Source organism: Mytilus galloprovincialis, chromosome 3, assembly GCF_965363235.1.
Source record: "Mytilus galloprovincialis chromosome 3, xbMytGall1.hap1.1, whole genome shotgun sequence".
Taxonomy (NCBI): Eukaryota; Metazoa; Mollusca; class Bivalvia; order Mytilida; family Mytilidae; genus Mytilus; species Mytilus galloprovincialis.
In genome coordinates, this window is record NC_134840.1 from 58,791,574 (window position 1) to 58,812,766 (window position 21,193).

Here is a 21,193-nt window from a genome sequence, read left to right on the forward strand (position 1 = left end):
GTAAGATATAAAATCCCTGGCATTACAAAATGTTAAACAATTGGAAAAAGAGTTTTCAACAATAAACGAAAAACAAAAAGAAATGACAGAAAGTGACCAGCAACAACAACTGTACAAAACCCTATTTTGTCGTTTGGTTGCTGTCTCATTACTTTATAATCTTCGTGTATTTATATATTGATAAGACATTACAATATTGATTTAGTGACATTTTTATTCAAAACTAATTACTTTTATTTCGGCACTTTTTGATTTGATGCTATAGCGCCCTAAATATAACAAACGATTTTCTGTACAATCAAGAAAAAACAATTAACAAATAAATAAGCACAAGTTATAACAAGTTCAAAACCTATACACTTGTGGTGAAAACTTGTTTCAGACAAAATAAACAAAGACAGACAAAATACACTTTGCTCTTAAGAAAAACGTACGGATAATCTTGACGAAGGATACATTTTTTAACTTACTAACACATTTCTATAACGTTACTGTGAAATATTGTCTGAAATGATTGTAAAAAGAAATTGTGTAGATTTCATTTATCAAGACCAGTTTTAGAGGTCAAAAGTTAGAGGTCAAAAGTTGTTTTATTTACTTTGCGTTTTCATCATCAATCAAATCAGCAAAGAAACATTACGTCAATAAACAAATATTACCAGAGATAGTTTTACATCATTGATTGGACGAAAATGGAAGGTGTACAGTTGAATATTAAAAGAAGTCATTAATCGAAGATTACATTGTCCGACATTTGAATTTCAGGATTGCTGAATGCTGAATCTTTTTATCTAACTAATTATAAACTGGAGTATCATATCAGACTATTTACAAAAGACTGTAAATAAATTAAGAAGCATTTACTACAAACGCTACACAAGATAATTCTTATTTTCAGTTTGTTTATCAGTATTTAGAATGCCTAATCAAACTGGTCTGTAATTTTCACGTTGCATAATTATTAAGAATTTCAATAAACTGAGCAGACAAAAAAGAAGAGGACAATCTTGTGAATTTCAAAATTGAAATATTTTATCCAGAGTTGACATAGCACTTAGTTAAGTCAATTTGTTTTTCGTTGCTGGTGTTTGACTCTTTTACAACCATTTGGCTATGATGAACTTGATCTTTTTGACATGCTCCTTCTTGTTGTTCTGGTATTACTCATACAAACTGGATCAAGACTACATTGTCTTTTGATTAAACCAAGTCCTACTCTATCTAAAGGTCGTTTCACAAGTCCCATGCCAACTCTATCGAAAGGACGTTTTACGAGGCCCATGCCGACTTTATCAAATGGCCTCTTGACCAGACCCATTCCTACTTTATCAAAAGGCTTCTTTACTAGTCCCATTCCAACTTTATCAAAAGGTCGTTTCACTAATCCCATTCCAACTTTATCAAACGGTCTCTTTACCAATCCCATTCCAACTCTGTCGAACGGTCGCTTAACTAATCCCATTCCAACTCTGTCAAATGGTCGTTTTACTAATCCTGTTCCAACTCTGTCGAATGGTCGTTTCACTAATCCCATTCCTACTCTGTCAAATGGTCGTTTCACTAATCCCATTCCAACTCTGTCAAATGGTCGTTTCACTAATCCCATTCCAACTCTGTCGAATGGTCGTTTCACTAATCCCATACCAACTCTATCAAATGGTCGTTTCACTATTCCCATTCCTACTCTGTCGAATGGTCGTTTCACTAATCCCATTCCAACTCTGTCAAATGGTCGTTTCACTAATCCCATTCCTACTCTGTCGAACGGTCGCTTCACTAATCCCATACCAACTCTGTCAAATGGTCGTTTCACTAATCCCATACCAACTCTGTCAAATGGTCGTTTCACTAATCCCATTCCGACTCTGTCAAATGGTCGTTTTACTAATCCCATTCCAACTTTATCGAACGGTCGCTTCACTAATCCCATTCCAACCTTGTCGAAAGGTTTTTTAACTAATCCCATTCCAATTTTGTCGAATGGTCGCTTTACCAAACCCATTCCAACTTTATCAAAAGGTCGTTTTCGTATCAAACCCATTCCTATTCTATCAAGTGGTCTTTTTCGTATTAACCCTGATCCAATTTTATCAAGGCGTTTTTCATCATTGTCTGGTATATATTCTAAAAAGTTTGGATAGACTTCACCGACGGTATCGCCGTCGTTATATCGTTTAATTAGTCCACTACCAATACGATCAATGTATCGTTTCTCAGTTTGGTCTTCTTCTGTAGTTTCATCTTCTTGACTTTGGGCATTAAGTAAACTGAAAAAATGAATTAAGATAGAATATTAATTTATATCTTTCCGATTTTGTATTTCGTAGTAAAATTTCGCGGAATTATAAAATTTTCCTTTTAGTCAATGACACTTTGTAGTAGAAAGTAAGGATTTCTGATTTTGACTTATTGCGTCATCATCTATCTTTGGACTGGATAATGGTTAGGGGAGGCAGACGACGTACTGGATATGTGATATAAGTTATACACATCATATGGTTGACTCCAAATACAATTCATAAGGCAATGACTATTTTCTTTTTAGATACAAGAAACCTTAAGAACTTGTCTGACTCTGTGCTCGTAGAATTGTACATTGCAAACATTTTACAGTGGCAACACATATCACTGATTTGAGCGAAAAATTGTATTTGTATAAGCAAGGACGAATTCTACAAGAGCAAAGAAACTGAACTGATAATGAAATGTTTTTCTAAATTTGTACAACTGAAATTTATAAAATAGAATCTATACCTCTTAAAGCCTGATTTTTTTTCAATCCGACATTTCTGATCTTATATCTTGAAGTAATGCAAGCAGTGCAAAATTGATTGCTGTTTTTTCATAGCTTTGTCTTTGATGTTTTATCCAGCAAAAGGATGACTAAAAATTAGCCGACCTTTTTTATAGGAATAAAAGAAAAGTTGGTGAAGTTAAATCCCACAGCAACCTAATATTGATAAAACCTAGTGTACAAAAAGTAAAACCACAAAGTATACGTCAGCATTCAATGATGGAAAGCTCTGAATTACACCAATTCAAGACAGATAGTGAATGAATTCAACAGAGATGCTCAAGTTAATTGAACATGAATAAATTAAGAAGCAAAAGAAACCACTAAAGATAGCCTCGAATTGGAACAAGCACTCTCCATGTTATACAAATTTTACGTGTATTCAACTTCCCCTTTGATCACGAACATATCGAACTGTAAAAAGTAACCATAGTCAAGGAACATGCTTATTACTCAATAAAAATCATGTTACATATGAAGGATAACAAATGCAATATCTTAAGAAAGTTCAATATAATAGCGTGTGAAAGAATATATGCAGATACTGAACGCAAGATCAAAGTATCCAATTAAATATTAATCATGCCTTCTATCACTTAAATATCGATCATTGTACTTCTTAACAGATTTCATGTGGGAAAGGTTTTAAACAATGCAGGAATCACGAAGTTGAACCTATAACAATTTTTTTTAACAAAATAGAATGTCAAAAATGAAAAAAATAGGAAATCAAAGGAGTAGGTCCGGTAAGGGCCGATTTTGGCCTCAAATTTCAAGTTCATCTAACGACAGATCTTGGACACTTTTTAAACACTTAAGTTTCTATTTCAATTGATTCAATTAGTTTTTGTAAAAAGATTTTAACTGATTTAGTCATTAAAAACGCTCCGATTCAAGCTCCGAATATGAAAATTCTATCAAATATGCAAAAAACGTCACTTTTCAGATGTTTTTTGTCAAAAATGAAAGTGGTCGCATCCGTGTTCATCCTCAACCTTTATATACGTTATGTATTATCATCAAATACAACTTACATTTCAATATTATGAATAAACACGAATGCGGCCACTTTCATTTAAGACGGAAACCGTCTAAAATTTAACTCAAATGCTAAAATTGTGAAGATTTCAGTAATTTAGCATGACTTCAAGATGCTAGTACCCGATATATGTGCATTGTATTGGCAAAAACAGCCCATAGTTATGTAGCAGAAGCATTCTACTTTCCAGTATATAGCTAAAATAAAATTGAGAATGGAAATGGGGAATATGCCGAAGAGACAACAACCCAACCATAGAGCAGACAACAGCAGAAGGTCACCAACAGGTCTTCAATGTAACAAGAAATTCCCGCACCCGGAGGCGTCCTTCCGCTGATTACATTTTCACAATTTTGTAAAACTGCTATATATTTGGGCCAAAAAGGGGTCTTACTGAACCTACTCCTTTTAGTATCATTTCAAACTGTAAATCAGCAAATCGTAGTGATATTAGTAAAGTAAGAACATACAAGTTTTTTGTACCCTTTTCCATCAGTCTCTAACAAATTATATTCAAAGAAATTTTACATTGCATTAGACACCAAATAGTCTTGCAAGTTTTATTGGCAGCATTGTTAATGAATAACAGGTATTTATTGAACTAAATACATAAGTACATTACTGATGGTCAACAACACTTAAGGTGTCTATCGCTAATTACATATAATCGGATGACCACTTCCGAACTCTGTAATTGGTAAATACAATATTAAGTGATTAATTTGTTTATGGTCTGAAGAACATAAAAACGTAGAATGTTACTACACTTTGAGGATTATTTATGAATGTTGTGTAAGGTGAAGAAAAACTGTGATTTTGTTTGACCTTACTTTGTTTGCTGTTTGAAAGACAGAAGATGCAAAGGAAAATAGCCACAAAGTTAGGACCAGACCAAAGTCAAATTATGCTTCTTAGTATTAAAAGTGTTCCTAAGAAGCGGTGTTTATAACATTTGAAACTTATTGCGTAAATCTTATTTTTCTCCCAATCTATGTTCAATTATACATAGCAGTTTTCGTTTTCAAATTAATTACCCACTGATATTTTCCTCAGTGTAAGATCCTTATGAATCGATTATCGATTCTAACCCTTTCCAAAGTACAGCACCACTTGTTAGGTAATTCTTTTAACACTTCTGATGAAGATTAAAGGGATAGAATTGTGTTCATGTAACTAGATTAAATCTGTTACAGGTTAATGTACCTGTTCCAGACAAGAACATCGTCAGTTGATGTCTTAATAAAAGTGAATATTCTAATGATTTTCTCATTTCCTTAAAGGAACTGTATGTTTTATATAACAGCAGCTCATTCACAGTTGTTAGATTTTTTTTTAATATACTGCTATTCTAAGTTTGATCGATTCAGAGTTTGGTCGCAGATCAAACATACATTTCTCTAGTGTTTAATTCAGTTGGTTAATGTTCCTTTTGTAAGTCGTTCTTAACCAGGGTTACTGTATCGATTTATTGATATATACCCCACATCTCATTTATGACAAACGCGATGATTTTAATTTTCCTATAGTCAACTTTCCATTTCTGTGTAGCAACATCCCAGCGGCACCAGCATATGGAAGTATATGTGTCTCAATTGATACGTTACTCTAGCGCTAGCTCAAAGTACGTTGATTTTGTTGAACGAGGAATACTGCTTTCTCAAAAGTTGCTAAGACAGGGCTATGAATCAATCAAGTTAAGGTCATCACTCAAGAAATTTTACGGTCGCCATCATGAGCTGATTGGCAATTATGACAAAAGTGTGTCAGAAATCATATCTGATATTCTTCCTCAGTCATAATTACCTTCCATCATTACCGAACTGAACAAGGAAATAACACGACGGGTGCCGTATACGATGCAGGAAATGCTTACCCTTCCGGAGCACCTGATTTCACTCCCTGTTTTTAGTGGAGTTCGTGTTGTTTCTTAATTATTATTTATAACTGTTGATGTAAATGTCCTTTGGTTTTGTGAGTCTTTGTTTACTCCTTGGTTTTGATTGTTATTGTCTCATCATTTGTATTCGTGTTTTAGATATATGCATAAGATTCCAATGTATTTTAAAGGCGTACATATTCAATTCTTCATTAAAAGTTTTATGTTACTAATGTTTCTTCGAATGACAAGTAATGATGGTTCTTATCTAAATACATTTAACAACTTCTATTTAGAACAGAAAAAGGAAGATAAATATTGTTAGCGCAAACCAACATATTTAAAAATCTTTCCGAAAGGACAACTTTACATTTGCTTCTGGTTTAGAAAGAAAATTACAAGCAGACAGGAAGATTAATTTTATATACCACTTGTACAGTCAGACAGTCTATTGACATCGAACAAAAATCTAGTCTAGTCTTTTCAAAACATTATGTTTATTTGTGTGGTCTAAAGCATATGCGTACAATGTTATTTCATTTGAATTGACGATGAAAAGGCTTTTGTACCTAAATGGAATGAGAAGACAAGAAGATATCGAAAACAAGTAATAACGTGCATTTTTTTTTCAATATCTGGTGGTTTGTCAACCAATTATCACTTTTTCAGAATAACGTCAACACAACTATAGTATCATTGATAAACACACAAAAGCTGATGAATGATAAATAGTCACGATTAATTATTTGCGCAAGGTACTTCGGATTAACAATGTATAATGTAGGATACATGAAAGTGTGCCCATGCTAAAAGTTCATAATATTTTCATAAAAAATATAATGTTGATATATTCATGTAGATAGACGTTCGAGTTTCAATCTATAGAAAATGCTATAGAAAATGCTGATCAATATTAAAACTTTTTTAAAGATTTTCAACAATCCGAAACTCTCTGTAAGGATTTTCCATATCTTTCACAGATATAGGACAAAATTCGGTTAATCATATAAAATGAATTTTATAGTAAATATAAAAAAACGCACATCAGTAGTTAAAAATAAATAATGTCAAGATCCAAGTTAAGATATGAAAGTGAATGGAATAGAAAAAACAAATCGGATCGTCGTAAATCGGAATTCTACTGAAACAATGTACTATAAAGTTAACCGAACAATGCATATTAGAATAGATCTTTTTCATCTTAATTAAAATCCACTTAAATTTGACTGAAGTATTCTTCTCCTAACAAATGCATCTTCATTCTGAAGATTTTAATTTCAAGAAGATGTCAACATTTGTCTAATTAGTTATTTCCATTACGGGAGTTTGCTTTCACTAACAAATGGAATTGACATTTTATTAACAGAAACGTGTAACCTCAGCACAAAGGCACTAAATAATATTTCTCTTGAACTAGATTGTTTCATAAATGACTTACAAATTCATAGTTACTTCGAAAATTATATTTTCAGGATGCTGAACTAGAAAAAATACACGTTATCAAATTCGTTAAACCTTAAGTTATTTCAACATTTGGCGAATAAACAAAACGAGATTGATAAAGCCATTTCATAAAAATCATCAAATTTTATTGAAAATTTCATTTTTTACCCTTTTAAATTACTTTTAGAGATTTTAGAATGGAAACAATGAAAGTCAGATCAATTGCCCTCAGATTTTCTTGCCCTTTTTTAATTTTACATTATGGCGTCAAATGCATGATGACGTTTCATAGAAAGTATTCATTTTAGCAGAACTTAAGAATTGACGGATTTTCTTCCTATCGTATAAAAATTCATTTCAGACACTGCATCTTGTGCGTTAAAATATTTCTCCACTGTAGACTTCTTTTCACTTTTTATTCTTATGCTTTGATATTAGTACATATTTAATTCATGTTTTTAAATATGTTGTTGTCTGCTCTATGGTCGGGTTGTTGTCTGTTTGACACATTCCCCATTTCCATTCTCAAATTTATTAGTTGTTTTTTTTTCTATTTTGAAAACAAATCATGTGAATACATTTGATAAAAACAGTAAACTGCAAATATTCAAAACAGAAACGTCATGTTCAAATATATGTATACATTCACCAAAAAGACAAAGAAAAACAAAACAAAAACAAGTTATCAAACAAATATAGAAATATAAGATTAAGCGACTCCCCCCCCCCCTTCCCCCCGCGAAAAAAATAAAATTAACAAAATACTAGTTTGAACTAAAGTTACGGAGAAATTAACGTAAACCAAATAAGCAAATGATCAATGGCACTGCAGAAACTAAAAAAAATTGTTGCTTTATTTATTCAAGATAAAGTTTTAAATTCTACATTTGCATACTATTTATATGAGACACATCCATCCCTAGTATTTTAACTATGAAATTTGATTATATCGTTATTTCGGGCCATTTGAAATCATACGTCAATAAATAAAGTTTGGCCAATTTGTGAATCAACTGCAGTTAATAAAGTGTAATAGAAAAAACTGTCTTGGAGCTCATCAACACTAAAAATGTTTTCTACTCGAAAACACAATTTTCTTCGTGCTTGATTTTAGATAAATTTTCAATAGAATAGAATTGTAAAGTAATGTATACACTGTACATTGATAAAACGTTTATCCTCTAACTGCAAGATGTAAAACATTGTGTTATTATCAGATGTCTTCAAGGTAAACATATGTTTATACTGTTGATTGAATTAAGTCTTTGAAATCCAATTTAACTTCCACTCTACAATGAATACAACATGTCATTCTATAATAAACATAGATTAACCAACACCCGTCCACTTTCTTTATTGTACCATCACCGAATGAAACTCATCAAGGAAGTGTATTAACCATGATTGTTGCTACTTGTGGAACAGGAGCTATTTACCCAAACTCGAAAAGTCCAGATCAAAGGATCTATAAATAGCAAAAGGCATCTAATAGAAAGTGATGAATAAACTGTGTTATTTGACGATTGGTAAACAACTACGAATAGAATCTGAAAAAAAAAACAGAAAAAACCTCGTTCTTTCTCCTGTGTTTATCTGGATTCGTGTGTTTGCATTCGAGCGCCGCTGATGAATCTTGTAAAGTGCGAGTCCGTCTTACTACATTGGGAGCCTGGTATCTTTGGTGAGTTTTACAACCATTGGATCCATGCCACAGCGGGTGAATTTTTCGTCGCCGAGGGTCCTCGGATCAGTGGTTTTACAATTAGTACGTTCATTATTTTCAAATATGCTGTTCATATAATATAAACATAATTAAAAGTGCTATCGTTAATCTTGGTTTTCTGTTTCTTATTTCTTCAGTTTTAAGCGGTATTTTCTTTATTCGTCAGTTAATATGAAACTTGATTACTCCTTTACAGACAAAGAAATGGACATAAAATTTGAACAAAAATCATCTACGGTTCTTCTAAGTCGTTAGTTTACTAAATTCATTTCAATGTTCAGCTTTTTTTGTTGTTTTGTATCTGTAAAACAACATTGTTCATGATACAATATGCAATATTATTTAACAATATAGGACGATTGAATTACTTTATATTATACAAATTCTCTAGTGTCCAATATTAGGGGATTATGCATCTAATTTTATCGTTTCGGCAACCGTTCAAATGCATCAGTTAAAGTGTTATGTCTTTCCAATGCACTTAATGTACACGCAATCATTGCATATACAAAATGAAAAAATGCAGTACTATTCAAGACTCGAACAACAACTATTGCTTATTGTTGACGTAATTTATGATACTGTGAAGCACTCCGTATCTTTTTTAGAAGGGTTAGCTTGTACTTATAAGATTTGCTAATATTGTCCTTGTTTAACTGATAGATGTTTGATAGGATAAACAATTTGCTGAAATCAACTTATTTATGCTCTGTAAAAATCAAATGTTACTTTGTTTTTTATTCAGCACTTAAAATTGCACTTTTTAGTTTGCTTTCACAAAAACATTGTCAAAGTAAACGTTTAATAAGGTCATATTTTATATGCTGACATGCAATCTGCACTCTAATTTAGTTTTGTATTCCAATATATATATTTACGAGTACAATTTGTTCAGGAAACTATCGGATGGGAGATGTGCTTTCGTAGAAATAGAATAATGCCGTTGAAATAATTATCGATTAAAAAATACATTTGTATACTGCTTAGTGTTATTACATTAATCATTCCATCGACAAGTGAGTCAGTTTTCAATTCAATTAGTTTTCATATAAAAAGTCGTAAAAAAAACAGATGATCATATTTGTTCAAGTAAAAGTTTTATATCAAAACTTAAAAGAAAATATCATATATTGATGAACAAAATAAACAGTTACTGAGATAATGGCTCATGATATCAAGAATCGGATTTCAGAGAGTAGGCAAATACAGTAACTGAAATTAAACTTTACTGAAACCGCTCACAAGATTGGAGGGTACGTACAACAATAAGTAATTACCATTATCAGGGTCCACAGTTACAAAGCATGTGTAGGGTTGTTTAAAAGAGCTTCCTTACAAATAAAAAATTTGTTCGATCTACTCATTATTTAGAAATCAAGCATGAATATTGATTAATAGAAAAATATCAACAGCAAAAGAAGTAGACATGTATGAAAAACGATAAAGGTTTTGCGTTTTAATCTTTAATCAAATATTTGTATTACATGAAAATCGATTCTTTTTTTTATTGGTTTTGCGAGGTGCTACTTAACCTTTGGTGAGTATCCTGTTTAGTGTTTTGTGAATTTGGTTTATCTTTTGGGTGATCATAGTATTGCCTGTTGTTATACAGGTAATGGTTTTTAATTACTCTATTTATCTTGGTTTCTAAATCAGAAACAATCGCAACAACAAAAAATTTACTACAAGATGTATAAATAATTGAAAAGCTTAAAGACAAAAAGCGATCTTATTTGAAAAAAGGTAGAACAAAAATACCAAACGCTTATATAAATTCAAAATGTTGAAGTCAATAAAAACTGATATAATATTACATTATCAACCGACGAAATAAGTTAAAACAACTGTCATATTCCTGACTTAAGGAGGTAGACCTAGGTTAAGGGAAATAACTCTTAAAATCATCAGTACGTTTGTGTCAACCATTTTCAAAAATATATTCTAAGCTTCTAGGTTACATAGATTATTTTCAATCTGTTTCAGGTAAATGCTTAAAATACATGGATGAATTTGACTTTTACAAACGCTTAACTGATTTAAAGAGTTATCTCCCTGAACCAAGGTCTCCCCCCTTAATGTGTGACCTATTTGTTTTTCGTTCATTTTTTGTACATAAATAAGGCCGTCTGTCTTCTCGTTTGAATTGTTTTACATTGTCATTTCGGAGCCTTTTATAGCAGACTTTGCGGTATGGGCTTTGCTCATTGTTGAACGCCGTACGGTGGCCTAAAGTTGTTAATTTCTGGGTCATTTGGTCTCTTTTGGGGATTTGTCTCATTGGCAATCATACCATATCTTCTTTTTAATATTGGTACATGAATTTTTCCAGGAAAAGAGTGAATCAAACCTGGTGTCATATTTATCCAATCCTCCCACTTGCATAACAGATGTTTATAGTTTAGTTATATTGACAGAACTAGGTGAGCAACCTAAAACATACACAATAGGTTAATATGACAATAAAGGAAACCCTGTAGCTTAATCACATATCACTGACATGCATCACAACTGACCAAAAAGTTAAAACAAACATTCAAAGTCGCCAACAAAATATTGATGATTTGACAAAAGATATTAGTAAATATTCTAAGGTCAACTCCGCATGAGAGAGTTAAAATATAAAATTTTATATAGTAATTTCTTACTTAATTGTTGGAAAGGTTAAGTAAAATAAATTTGAGAATTGAAATGGGGAATTTGTCAAAGAGACAACAACTCAACCAAAGAGTAGAAAACAGCGCAATGCCACCAAGGGGTTTTCAAGTAAAATCACAAAAACACTGAACTCCGAGGAAAACTCAAAACGGAAAGTCCCAAATCTTTGTAAGACGCTGTTTATATACTTGTCACTTTATTCTTAGTGTGTTTTTTTTTCTTCCGTAGATTTTGGAACAAAACTCTTTTAACATATACTTTTTCGTTATTGGTTTAACTCAAAACACATCCTTAAAGACAATAAGAAATTGTTACCCTTATGCTTTATTTTAACAATGTACTGTATCTAAATAATTATTGATTTTGAAATTACCAACATATTATCTAGTCCAGTGATCTAGAAAAATAAAAACAACTGATATAATCGGATAGCTTTATACCTTGAGCAACACTTAACCAGTGTAACATAGTTGCCTCGGTACTCTTCCAGTTAATAGTGCATTGTCCATAAAAGAAATGTTACAATCATTAAAATACGCGCATAGCAGAGTCATTCCTAAGAAGCCAGGTGGTAGCGACATATTTCTACTTTATTTAATATTCTTCTGAAAAGTGCTTGTTAAATGTCGTTGTTCTTTTAGCAAAAAATTAAATACAATTTTACTTTCTATCTTAATGGCTAAAAAGGTTGTTATGATAGTTATTTTCAGTTGAGTAAACTTATGTATTTTCAATCAATTCATTAGTTAGTTAGTATCCTCAATCCGAGACAAATTGATTATTTGTTCGTTCTCTAAGAATATAGCAGAAAAAAGTAAATAAACATATTGTAAATCACCAGACTATGAACAAGCCTGAGGATTAAGATTTATTTGATGATTGAAAAATAAATCCCTGATAATGTCAAGAAAATATTTATCATAAAAAAGAAGCGAAAGTGATAACATAAAATTAACTTTTTGAAAGTATTATTAAATGCATTTTTTTTCTAAAATAGGATATTAATAGGTACTTTTTATAAAAAAAGAAAAACATATATGAATGAAGTGATCTGTGCATTGGTCAGAGTGATTTTAATAACAAATGATTTTAAACAATAAAATGGCGGAATATTACCACATTGTTGAATTTTCATGTCAGTCCAGTGTAATTACTGCATGACTTGGGATATCATAAAGAACCAAACATCCACCAGCAATGTTAAATAAGAAGAAATAAGCACAGATATTTGTTAAATTCCTTTTTTTTTCATATAGCTCTTCGAACGTTCAGGTTTAACATACCCTTGTCTTTCAAATAATCGGCTTTCATATTTCAGATGGAGTTTGATCCAGAATTGCGCTTCTGACGCCAGGTTTGTTTTTATTATTTTTTTTTAGGGTTTTTAAAAATTTTGATTGCATTAATCACATGTGAATGATGGTAGTTTTCCGAAAATAATAAAAATGAACTGAAGACTTGTAATGAAGACTTGTAAAGGGGAAATACATACTTTTAATTTAATAATTCATCTTGCATGTGCCCTTTTGGTTTTGAAAGTCAAACAAAAAACTGCATGAAAATCAGCAGAAAAACAATCTTATTTAACGGGAAAGATTATCATTATGTTGTGCACATAATTCGTTATTACGAAAACCATGACAAACGACTTGTCAACTTCTAACAAGCATTAATATATATCATAACATAATTGGACGTTAACAACTGTTACTCTCATAGAACCAATTAGCTGGAAACCAAAGTTCATGTGAATAGAAAAAAGCCTTATACAGAAAATTATGTAAGTGTACATAAGCGTATTGTATCTATTACTAACCAGCTTCATTATTCATCGTGCATTAGAAAGATATATAATACGTGATATAAGGCTAATGCTCAAAAACATTATATCTGTCATTTTTATAAATAGTGTTCTTTTCGACAAACAATAATCTCATAGAGTATAATGCGCATGTATGCTTCAAAATTTGCAAATTCGAACCTTTTTCTAAACGCAGGTTTAATTCACAAAAATATACAAGTGAATTCCGTTTTACATTTTTACATTAAATTATGATGCCGTTGGTGCTCAACAATTAAATAGTCAATGTCTTAAAATCTTCCTCCGTTTCGGAAGAACAGCGTTACTTAAACGAGCAAATATAAATAATGGTCAATTTAGGTCTATGTTTGAAGTATGATTTTTTTTCTATAAAACAAATCAATGGGAATGTCAAAACCAAAGCACCCCTAAAGCAAACACTGGCTACTGTATCTTGAAAACTTTAGTAGTTTAGCGATTTATGATAAAATCAGATAATTCTGTTTTAAAGTTATTTCCATTTATGACTCTTGAACAGCGGTATACTACTGTAGGCTTTATTATACACCTTAGTTTTTATCAGAATGATTCTTGAATAAGATTACGCAAAGGTTTATTCAATTTCCCCCAAGACCCTGTTTCACGTGTATAATAAATAAAGGCAACAGTAGTTATACCGCTGTTCGAAACTCATAAATCGATAGAAAAAAACAAATCCGGGTTACAAACCAAAACCGAGGGAAAAGCATTAAATATTAAAGGAGAACAACGACACAACATTTAAATAAACACACACAGAAACGAACTAAGCATTAGACAAAATCAGATGAGAATAACAAAAATAACATAATTTTTTTAATCGATATTAGACAAAGAAGGTGGTATAAATCAACATCTCACATCCTATACTTTCTCGACTTAAAGATTGAAGACTTTGCAATAATTTTATTGCACTTTGTAGAACATAATTTAATATTTCGAAAACAACATTCTAAACATAGGTGGTAACTTTATTTATAATCTAACTGCAATCCTTTATTTATGAGTTGTGAGTTTTAGTATCATTAAAAATCTAATCATCTTATAAAATAATATATATCTAGTTCCCATGATAACAATATGCATTTGTATGTATATACATATAATATATCAATACATATTTAATATTGTTTATTAGCTAATTGACAGAAATCATTCCTGATTCAAAATCATAATCATAATAAAATAATTAACCCGAAAATAGTTGCGTGAATTTACGAATATGACAAACAACCGGGTGTGGTAAATATCTCTTTTTTTATAGAAATATCATTGTTTGGAAACTTATTTACCACTGAAACATCTCGATAAGTAAGATGGTGTTGTTTTTATCATATGCATTTCAAAATTGTCAACTTATTTTTTATTAAATCAACCAGACTTCATTCCTGTAAATTGCATGCCCTTAATGAACAATGAGATCGGATGCCAATTTGATTTGATATTAGAACAGAACTCTAACATGACTGTCATTTCCATGCATGTCCAATAAACAATATGACATTCTAGTTACTGCACTTCAATATTTTAGCCCTAACTGTGGTGTTTATTTTTATTAATATGTTCCCATAAGGTGTATAACTTTTTTATTCGTTTCTCTTGATAATATCAACATACTTTATAGAGTTTAGACTTGTAGACATAACAACCCCTGATCAATCACAGTCTCATTCAGTTTTTAAAATGTTTTTTTTTTCAATATCTTCAAATGCATCCTTTTCAGTTAAGTGCTGTATAATATTCCTATTTCATGGGAAATCATATTTGTTTATAAAGTCGGCTGAAATAATACATTTTGACATTTAATATCAGAAGTGCATTATATTTGGCAACTATTTCATAAAATTAACATATAGGTCCATAAAACTCATATTAAAAAACAAATCATTACATGCAAAATTTAAAGTTATCAAACAAACCCGTGAAATAATGACAATATTTCGCATAAAGTTCAAGAGAGCTGCCACTAATGATACGTCCATTGAAAAGCAGATACATTATCTTCCTAATGACTAAAAATCTGATATGAATTAATTCCTGACGGCGTAATTGAATGTAAAGTTACATTTAACAAATATGAAAGAATTATGGTATTAATCAACTGATCTAAGTAACGATATGACTAGCTACTACCCTCACGCGACTCTCACGCGACACTCACGCGACATGCATTCTGGTTATGATGTAAAATGTGAATAGTTTAGGGAATCAGACTGAGGATATTAAGCAGTAATTATTTGCAGCATTCTACATTAGAGCGAATTAACACGAAATAACCGTAAACCAGTCCATAAAATTAAACAGAATTTCAGTCAATAAGACCGGACTTCATTCGAAAATCATCTAATACACTACCTAGATAGTACTAGTTTCTGTAAATATCGATGAACAACGGTAAATATCAAAGATGTATTTAATGTAAAACCTGTAATAAGATTTGACCATAGGGACTGACCTTTCATGGTATACTCAACATTGAATGGATTAGGAGGAGATTTTTCTGTCGTGTAAAATACAAAAGTTAATAGAAAAGGTCAAAAAGTGTTGTTTTATATTTAACAGCACAATAACATAAGATACATAGCAAAGAACAGACGACCATAGTAAAACGTTGGGATGATGTCTACAAATAATCGAATTCAAAATACCACTTATAATTTGTTGTGATAATATCATATCATTTGTTATTTGCTATTAACTCTTACTCGTCAGGCTTTGGACAACTTCCTGTGAGAGTGTCTTGTAACCTTTTTGAAACTTTGGTCAAACCTATTTTAACATATAATAGTTAAATATGTTATAAGGACACTTATATTCAATTTTATAGAGCTAAACTCCGAGCTAACAAAAATAGCTCAACACCAGATGCTATTCATTTTATTGATTTAACTATTTTAGAGAAAAAAGACAGTTACCTTTTATTAAACAAGTACTGGGGACAAAAAGAAGCTCAACAAATCTAGCTGTTAGAAATGAACTAGGACTTCTGCCATTAGAAATTTTCATAAAAACCAAAACTATGATGTACCTATCTAGATTAAATAATGAAAATCTACACCCAATTAATGAAGCCTTTAAATAAACTAAAAGTTTAGATACTAAGGAAACATACTCGTGGTATACTTTTGCAAAAAATGTGTCACAAGATATAAATATTGACATCAAATTTATTGAGGAAACTAAAACTTTAAAACAGACTAAAATGTTAAAACCCCAATTAAAAAAAGAGTTATATGAACTATTATCAAACTCTTATTGATGATAAAATAAATAACTTAAACGAAAATGATAAAATATATCTATATGAATTTCTTAAATCTAATATTAATAACCAAATGAAATACTAACTATCGCACCCAAGTAAAGAAACAAGAAAAATGTTAACCAAATTATTTTTGTTGATCAATCTTTTGTTTTCTATGTTATGTTTTGAAAACTGCTGTTTGTCTTTAAATTGTTGTTGTTTTTATTTTTATTTTCAGCAATAGCATTGTCAGTCAGTTATAGACTATGAAATTTATAATCCCTTCCAGCAACACGTAAACCACTACAAACCGTGGGTAATCTTTTATTAATTCCGTAATTAGTCAAACTCGGCAATGTCACAGTCGAGGGAAAGAGGATGGGATTTTCAAAACTTATAGAAAAATAAATATTGTCTTTGAATTGTTTAACAGATTTGTCCTCATAGTGTTGTCATAAGTTTATGTTTATAGTGATCGTTTTGTTTGTTCCAATACATCTGTGACTAACGATGATGAACGACTAAAACATATACCAGGTTGTATTAAATGGAAGACGCGCGTTTCGTCTAAACAAGACTTATTATTGGCGATTGATTCAAAATATTTGAAAGGCTAAAACAAAAACGATTTTGAATACGTCAAATATAAAGGAAGCATGAACACCATTGAATGCTAACCAGAAAGAACAAGTATGATGCCAATTTACAACTTTGTTAAAATAATTCATTTCATCTCATATTCTGAGAACTTGTACTCTTTGTTAAACATAGCCATTTAAGCGGGAGGTTTGTCTAGCCATGAAACTTTCAGGTACAACCCTACATTTATTTCTTAAAATGTCCTGTACCAAGTCAGGAATTTGGCAGTTGTTATCAAATAATCCATGTCCAGATATGTTGACTTTTGTTTTTGTAGCATTTTTTTCTGTTTTCATGTTTTCCTCTTATACTTGATGTGTTTTCCGCGGTTTGTGACCCGGATTTGCTTTCGATTAATCGATTTATGACTATTGAACAGTTGTATACTACTGTTGCTTTTATTTATTCTATCTGAAGAATTGTTTGGTTTAATTCTAATGAAAGGTCATTTATTATATCAGTTCTATTACTATCTATTATAACTATTTATTTCTATGCCTTATTTTTTTTGTGCTATATATTTTCATTGGAACCCCGATAATCTGAGTTGTTTTAATAGGCTCATCATACATACTCATCATAGATAATCATCATAGATACCAGGATTCATATTGTGTACAGCAGACGACCAAAGATTCATCAGTGACGTTTGAATAAAAAAAGTTTTAATTACCAACTAAAGTCAGAAAATAAAATATACAATATGATTAGTCTATATAACAAAACCATCTTGTGTGTTTTCATGAATGAATCTCAATGGCAACAAAAATCGAAAGTATGGACGGTAAAATATCTAAACAAGGTAAATACTAATGATTTTTAAAAAATCCAATTGATTGATTGATTGATTGATTGATGCTGAATGTCTATTGGAATTTATTTCAACAAAAGTCAAATAAGAACAAATCAACATCGAATATTTGAGTATTATCCAGGGGGTTAACACTTTCAGAATGGAGGCTTGGTGTGTATCTAGAAAAGATGTCTTGTCATGACGAACAACATGTGAACGCATACAATTGTCAAATTCTCTGCTGAAACAAATGCAATAGTCATTTTTTTTTTATTCATAATATTTGGAGATTATGGTGTATTTTTGGTTCTACATCTTATATCAATGGAAGCAAAATCTAGAAAGACAACAGCCCCGATATGCATTGATTTCATCGATGATTTTTAAGGAAGTAGTTCAATTAAGTGATGACGAGATCGACAAATATGAACGTGAAAAATGAGCTTAAATTATGAACATATCTCTGATTTAAAAAAATGCAATTATATATCTACATTTTTAAAAGTAATGGGTTTCAACTTTTCTTACCACGAAACTGAAATAGTCGGTCGGTAATTAAGTACAAGAATATGTACAAACCTTCATAGGTTTAAACTACATAACTGCTCACATTATCCTTTTTCCGTAGAAAGTGTATCATAGTCAATTACGCCACGTATTCTATACTTCATATTTTTTCCGGGAAGTTCAAATTATGCTCGGTAGGTTTGTTAAGAGCCATACTGAAAACGTAAATAGTTCAAGTTTCGAAACATGAACTTCACATATATATAAAATCTTGAAAATAAACAGTGAAACATAATAAGCTAAATCGACAAAACATATACCGTTGTCATTTTATCACGAAGAATTATTGTACCCACTAATACTTAACATTATAGATATATATCATTTAAGATTGAGTTACTCGTATAAGATACATACAATATTAAAGAAGATATTAACAGCTTATAATTTGGTGTGAACACGGCCTAACTGTTTATAATATTTCTAGTGATCTATTATAATTACTATATTGGCAAACCTCATATCATTCGGGTGGGAGAGTTGAATTAGTAATTAGTTTATAAGGAGCATAATCCTTCTGTAGTAGTTAGAAGTGGCTTGAGATTGTTTGTTATGAATGCGTTTCCTTGAAATTTGTCCTACGAGGAAAAGACGGTGACTTTATTTTTTCAATCGATAAATCGCTGTTTACAGTGTTTTAATTTTGCTTCAATTTCTTTTCCTATTAACTTATAAATCGTCAGAATTCATAGCTAGGAAACTTCAATATAATCATCACAAATGTAAATTATTCATTTAATATTGTATAATATTATCACTCTTGAATGTTCCATTAAAGCCAATCAGTAGTTTGTGTTTACAAAGACAATTCAAATAACAACTGATGGTAGTGTCATAGTTATCCTGACCGGCTTGATACTATGATATTAAACCCAATCAGTAGTTTATGTTTACAAAGACAATTCAAATAACAACTGATGATAGTGTCATAGTTATCCTGACGGGCTTGATACTATGATATTAGGATAGAAGAAATAATGACCATCTATAATTAATGAAATATATGAAATATTACTTGTTTAAGAAATTGTTGCGTGTAATGAAATAATAAACAACGTATTTTCCACATTAGAGAAAATTAAAGCATAAGTCGAATTACATCATAATAAGAAAGAGAGAGAGCTTAAAAAAGATAAAAAAAGGAGATAATGTTGAAGATTACCTTTTATGTTTTGATTGTATGAGTTCAAAAGACCTGCAATGGATATTTGAGTAAGTAAGATTCACAAGAGATGTAAAATTGGAAGCAGCATTTTACTTAAACAAGAGTTCAAAAAATGATTTTTAATGATCTCGACGCAACTGGTTTCACTGCTATAAGAGTCCTGTGCCTTTCTCTGTTGTGATATTTCACCTAAAGTTATGAAGTTCACAAGTTTAGAACATTGGTTAACTACTGTTGCCTCTGACAACAATGTAAATATCTGACCAGCAAAAACACAACACGACTTACTTTGACTTGAGAAACGCATTACAAGTGATCAAATGACGTCTAAGAGGGGAAATGTACTATGTAAAACTTTTTAGCTGTGTGTGGATAAATGATGATGTTTAATATAGATTAATTAGACAACAACCCAAACAAAACAACAGAGAAAAATCTATGCAGGAAAAAATGGTCAGGATAATGCCTTATAAAGTTATAGTAGTAGTTTATTTACAAATATTTTCCGGTGAAGTAGTATATTTAAAATAGTGAATGTGTTCACTCTTGTTACTGTTCGATTTGTATTAATAACAAATACTTATATCAGCAGCAAATTTCTCATCTGACAAATAGATTACCAGAAATAAATCCCTCCCGTCCCGTGCAATCATTGTTATCTGCTAATAATCGTCAAATTAATTCATACAAAAAAAATCTATTTTACAGGAAGTTAAAAGGACAACAACCCTTAACTACTACTTTCAATGCTGCGATATCGACTAAAAATGTGTAACAAGAAGCTTGAATGAATACAAAATATTGTTTAAGTTTATAAAATAGTTACATAGAATTACAAAAAATATACCCGGAAAACCTGATACAAACCGTATCCAATTATTTTACTGTTGACTGCATGTTTCTCTCATTACTTCCTTATAATCTGTATCATAAATTTGATGCTTACAATTAATTTCGATTGCTAGTAGTAAGAGGATTTGCATTTTCATGTTTAAATAATGTGATTCTTCAGGAATTGCATTACCTTGAAGCCTAGGAATTTCATATTCAAGCATAAACATGGTCGCCATGTGAGAAAAAGACTATTTACTGGTAGAACTTAAAACGTTAATGTGCATCAAAATTAGAAGACAAAAAATCCCCTTTATGTAACTGGGGTTATGATGGTAAAGGAAATGACCAACATATGTCTTCATATAATTCAAACGCAGTCAGTGCTCACAAACCAAAATATGCACTTTGAAAATCGTAAGAATTGTGTAAAGCAAATAGTTTCAATGATGCATTAATACAATTTTTCTGTTTGAATCTTAAATTTTTAGGTCAATATCTAAGATCGGTGTTAACAAGAACATCACTATTTATTCTCGTCAATGGACACATAATGTAATACCATAATGATAGTGAAACACGAT

At 30.9% G+C, this 21,193-nt stretch overlaps 1 protein-coding gene across 1 annotated transcript in view; it reads right to left on the reverse strand.

Moving 5' to 3' along the window:
* Positions 1-200: 200 nt before the first annotated feature.
* Positions 201-21,193, reverse strand: part of LOC143068460 (uncharacterized) — a 35,058-nt gene continuing 14,065 nt past the window's right edge. The window contains exon 2 of the mRNA XM_076242552.1: positions 201-2,267. Coding sequence (XP_076098667.1) covers positions 1,112-2,267 — 1,156 coding nt within the window. The 3' untranslated portion in view covers positions 201-1,111. The remainder of the gene's footprint in view (positions 2,268-21,193) is intronic.